At 33.2% G+C, this 4,259-nt stretch overlaps 1 protein-coding gene across 1 annotated transcript; it reads right to left on the bottom strand.

Moving 5' to 3' along the window:
• Window positions 1-519: 519 nt before the first annotated feature.
• LOC139493104 (toll-like receptor 4) lies at window positions 520-3,258 on the bottom strand. The gene has a single exon (XM_071281261.1). The coding sequence runs from the start codon at window positions 3,252-3,254 to the stop codon at window positions 693-695; it is 2,562 nt and encodes an 853-aa protein (XP_071137362.1). The 5' UTR covers window positions 3,255-3,258; the 3' UTR covers window positions 520-692.
• Window positions 3,259-4,259: the final 1,001 nt, after the last annotated feature.

Here is a 4,259-nt window from a genome sequence, read left to right as displayed (position 1 = left end):
CGGTTTTTAAATTGAAGAGCATCACTTTTGGTATGTCTAAACACCAAAAAGTCGAAAATAAACTGCTGTTTCCTGACAGTTTACTGCATTAGAACATTTACATATCAACAGATACCAGAGATGTTATTATCATTTCCTGCTGTATTCATGGTCATCTTTTAGAATATATATCAATTGTTATATTGTAGGCTGTTTTTGTTGAGAAATTGATACCCCTATTTCCCTATATAAGCAGTCAAATTTAGTGAAAAATCAAATTCATTTTTTTATACATAATAACCCAATATGACTTTTAAAAATGTCATTTCCCAACAAAACAAGGTGGATACAATACAAAAACACATTTATCTCAAAAAGGTTGTTGAACAAAATTTCTAACTTCTGCCTGGTTTTCTCTGGCATTGCCTCTTAAATAAAGTTTGAATTCTGGTATACCAGCTCTTTTTCTGCTCATCATGTAGAGATTTTGAGAGGTATGTACAAGAAAATCAAATATTACCGCGCATGCGTAACGAAAAATAATCATCAGTATCCTGAAGTTTTGTTGTATAACAGTTACTGAAGATGAAAAAGAATTACAATACAAAGGCAGATTTACAAATATGATATACAATATTTTAAATTTTCATAATACGATTTAGGTTCTTATATTTTAAATCTCTTGCTGGAATTATTCTATTTAATTGTATATGTCATTCCAAAGCTTCTTTGATTTTTATCCAGAAGACATCATTCCCAAAGTGGTCACGTGGGTATTCTATAAACGATTCTGACTGCACTAGTTCCAACATGATCAAAGGTAAATCCTTTACAGCTATCGGTTGGTATAAAATCATCAGTAATACCTTGTCACCGTGACGTGAGTAAGTGGTTTCCATTCTCGCCATGTTGAATTCAAACATACACCAGTAAGATGACAAGAAGTTCTCTGTCATCACGACAATCGTTCTCCTGCTGTTATGAATGGCATTTGTGATATTACCGGCGATATCTTTTCCTGGTGTAAAGTCCCTCTTGTGAAGGCACAATTTCATAGAATATTTATCCTCCAGATTTTTAATCATTTCATCATGAACAAACATTTGATCTTCATCAGCGTATGAAATAAATGCATCGTACAAATAATCGGTTTCATCGCGATCCTGTTGCAGTTGATATCCTCGATATTTCTGTTTTGTCATGTAATATAAATATCGCAGTTTCCATCGATATCTGTATATCACTCCGAAGAAAAGTATTATAATAAAAAAGATAATGGCGACTGAAACCCCGGCAATTACATATCCATATGATGAACATTCCTTCTTTAAATGTTGGTAGACTAACTTTGGCTGATGGAGCACGATCTTTGTATTGTCGTCCCGTAGACATTTGTACTGATAACGTCTGAACAGGTGGACGTCAGTTTCAGATATCCATTTGATAAAATCTATAGTTTTACAGTTGCATGCAAGCGGATTGTTACTTAGATCGAGAGTAAGATTATTCTTTCTATTTAAGTCGTCTAAGTCCTTCATAGCATTCATACCAAGCGATGATATGTGATTGGTCGAAAGATCAATTTTAGTTAATTTATTCATATGATCAATGTCAAATGAGATATCAGAAAGGTAATTGTCACTTAAGTCTAATGTTTTTAAGGCGACTTGTTGTCTGAAAAAGGACCGTGGTATTGTAGCGATCCTATTTTGTGCCAAATTGAGTTTTGTCAGTCGTGTTAATGCTGACAGTATATATCCTTTCTCGTCAAAAGGTATAATGAAACCTAATAAATTGTCATTAACCACTAAGGTTTCAATGCCAATACCATCTTGGAAAAAGAAATCGCTAATATTTGAACAAAAGTTAGACGATAAATCTAAATACTTAAGTGTTTTGATATTGTAAATAGGTCCTATCCATGCCGTCACTAAATTCTCACTACCATCAAAATGTACCAAACTATTACTGAGAAGTGTACATCTTGGAATAGTAAATCGGATTAGTGATCTCTTGATATAAAAATATTTGACGTTTTTTGGAAAGGGAATATGAACATTTACTCCGTATCCTCTATTTAGGACTGTATCGATATAATTTTGGACAAACTCGGATGTTCGTTGAAAGGCTGGTGATACCTGACGTTTGTTGATATGTCCGCTTGATATGTCGTGAGTTGAAAACAAATTTGACACGTTCAAAATGCTGATGTTCATAGCTAAAGTCTCGTATAAATAGTTTCCAAACGAGAAATCGTTGTCTGCAGCCGAGATGTTATCTAAAGATGGCGGGAAATTTGGCAGAACGCCAATATCTACTTCTTGTATTCTGTTACTATCAACGTGCAGTTCTACCAGCGATGTATTCCGAAGATACTCTCCAAATTTTACTGGTACTACGGTATTCATGTGGAAAGTTTCGTGAATTTTATTCAGTTTTAATACCTTACTTGAGGTAAACTGTAAATCGTATATTAATCCTAAGACTCCGTGAAAACATAGCTTTGTGTTATAGGAGAAATCAACATACTGTAATTTTGATAAATGACGGAAAGTTCCGTTACGTATTTCTTTTATTTGGCACTTTAAAATCTCGATCCTTTTCAAATTAGGAACATTGATAAATGCATTTGTTTCAAGAGATTTGATGACACAGATACCAGAAAGGTTAGAGATTTTCAGTGAAGTAAGATTTGTTAGGTTTCTGAGTTGAACCGAGAGATGTTTGTCGTCTACGCCGTCCATTGTTAAGCTTTCTAAATTAATAAGGTCGCTTAGTTTTGGGAAGATCTGGCCAGCACTGTAAAATCCAACATTATTCTCAATATTTAATTCTTGTAAAGATTTCAGTTGTAAAAAGCAAGCATCCTGAAAGGTGGTTGTTTTGTAAACCAGTAAATTGCTCCTTAGATTTAAATGTCTGAGAGAATTAAGCCCATTGAACGATCCATTACGTAAAATATCTATGACGTTATTGGATAAATCTAATATGATCAGTGAACTTGAATTTTGAAATATATTTTCTGGAATATCATGAATATTGTTATAACTAAGGTCAAGGTTCCGTACTGATGAATCAACCAATGGAATGTCAGATAAACGTTTATGAGAGCAGTCGGCTGTAACTCCCGGTTTCGACCCTGTTTGGTAGTGACAGTTGCACTTTGGCTCAAATGGGCATGGCGTAAAAGATGGGTGATCGTTATTTATGTTTTCTCCTGTAGACATGAACACGTGATGTATGTGGCATAAAACATAAACCATTAACAAAAACATCTTCATCTGAAACGAGTTATCAATTTTTAAATTCATTATCAATATGACAATACATATGTTTGGTTGTCTTAAATCGTCACTATAAAGTTATCTCAAAATACATTTCATAAAATTCGACTACAAGGTCAAGAACACATTCAACAATCAACAACTGAAGCCATCTGCAAAAGTAAAATGAAAAAGACGGAGAAGTTTTACTGCTTCTACAAAAAAACAGACGTATTCGTATATCCTTAAAGCAAAATGCATACTTACGTTGAGAGCCTTAATTAAGTGTATTGTTTTATTTTTTATTTTTTTTTATCTTTTCTATATGCTTTTTAAAGTACGACGTTTCTTAAAGGGGCACTAGCTACGAGATATGTAAAAAATCTAAAGTCTGATTTTTTTCTGTTCAATCAATAATGAAAGAGAAATAGTGAAATAACAATTCGCTTTTTGCAGCCAAAAAGGTTCAATTTTGTCAAATTACGCTAAGAAACATTGATAATTAGTTATTCACTTGCAAGTGAATGAGTCGACCTCTTTAAATCCGTATTCATGTGAACTTCAATTTAACCCCTAGCTAGAGATTGGCAACGCATGCATTGTACGTGTACTGGTTATTATACGGCTAAAAACAATGAGAAACATCTATTTTTAATCTATAAAATAAAATCAAACAGACCTATAAAAATCCAATTGCACGTTTAATCTATTATAATTCATATCTTTATTCATGTTTACATCGCTTATATGGTCATCTGAGGTCAATCGATAGTTAATTAGATGGCCTCTGGACTAAAATACACACGAAACGTACCTATATATTATCTACCCCATGCTCTGTAAACTGTTTTTTTTAAGACTTTTGATAGTTTGGATAAATGTTTTACATTGTTAACGTTATAAATCAAATATGAGAATTTGAGTCAAATCGGTGACCATAAATTTAACAGCTAGTGCCCCTTTAAAGTACGACGTTTCTGTGCATGTGACTTTCCAGGCTAAATGATACACATAATG

This window comes from Mytilus edulis, chromosome 10, assembly GCF_963676685.1.
Source record: "Mytilus edulis chromosome 10, xbMytEdul2.2, whole genome shotgun sequence".
Classification (NCBI taxonomy): Eukaryota; Metazoa; Mollusca; class Bivalvia; order Mytilida; family Mytilidae; genus Mytilus; species Mytilus edulis.
This window is presented reverse-complemented; position numbering and strand designations above follow the sequence as displayed.

What these genes read in the sequence shown, in the direction of transcription:
- LOC139493104 (XM_071281261.1), bottom strand. Translation starts at nt 3,254, where the DNA reads ATGTTTTTGTTAATGGTTTATGTTTTATGCCACATACATCACGTGTTC.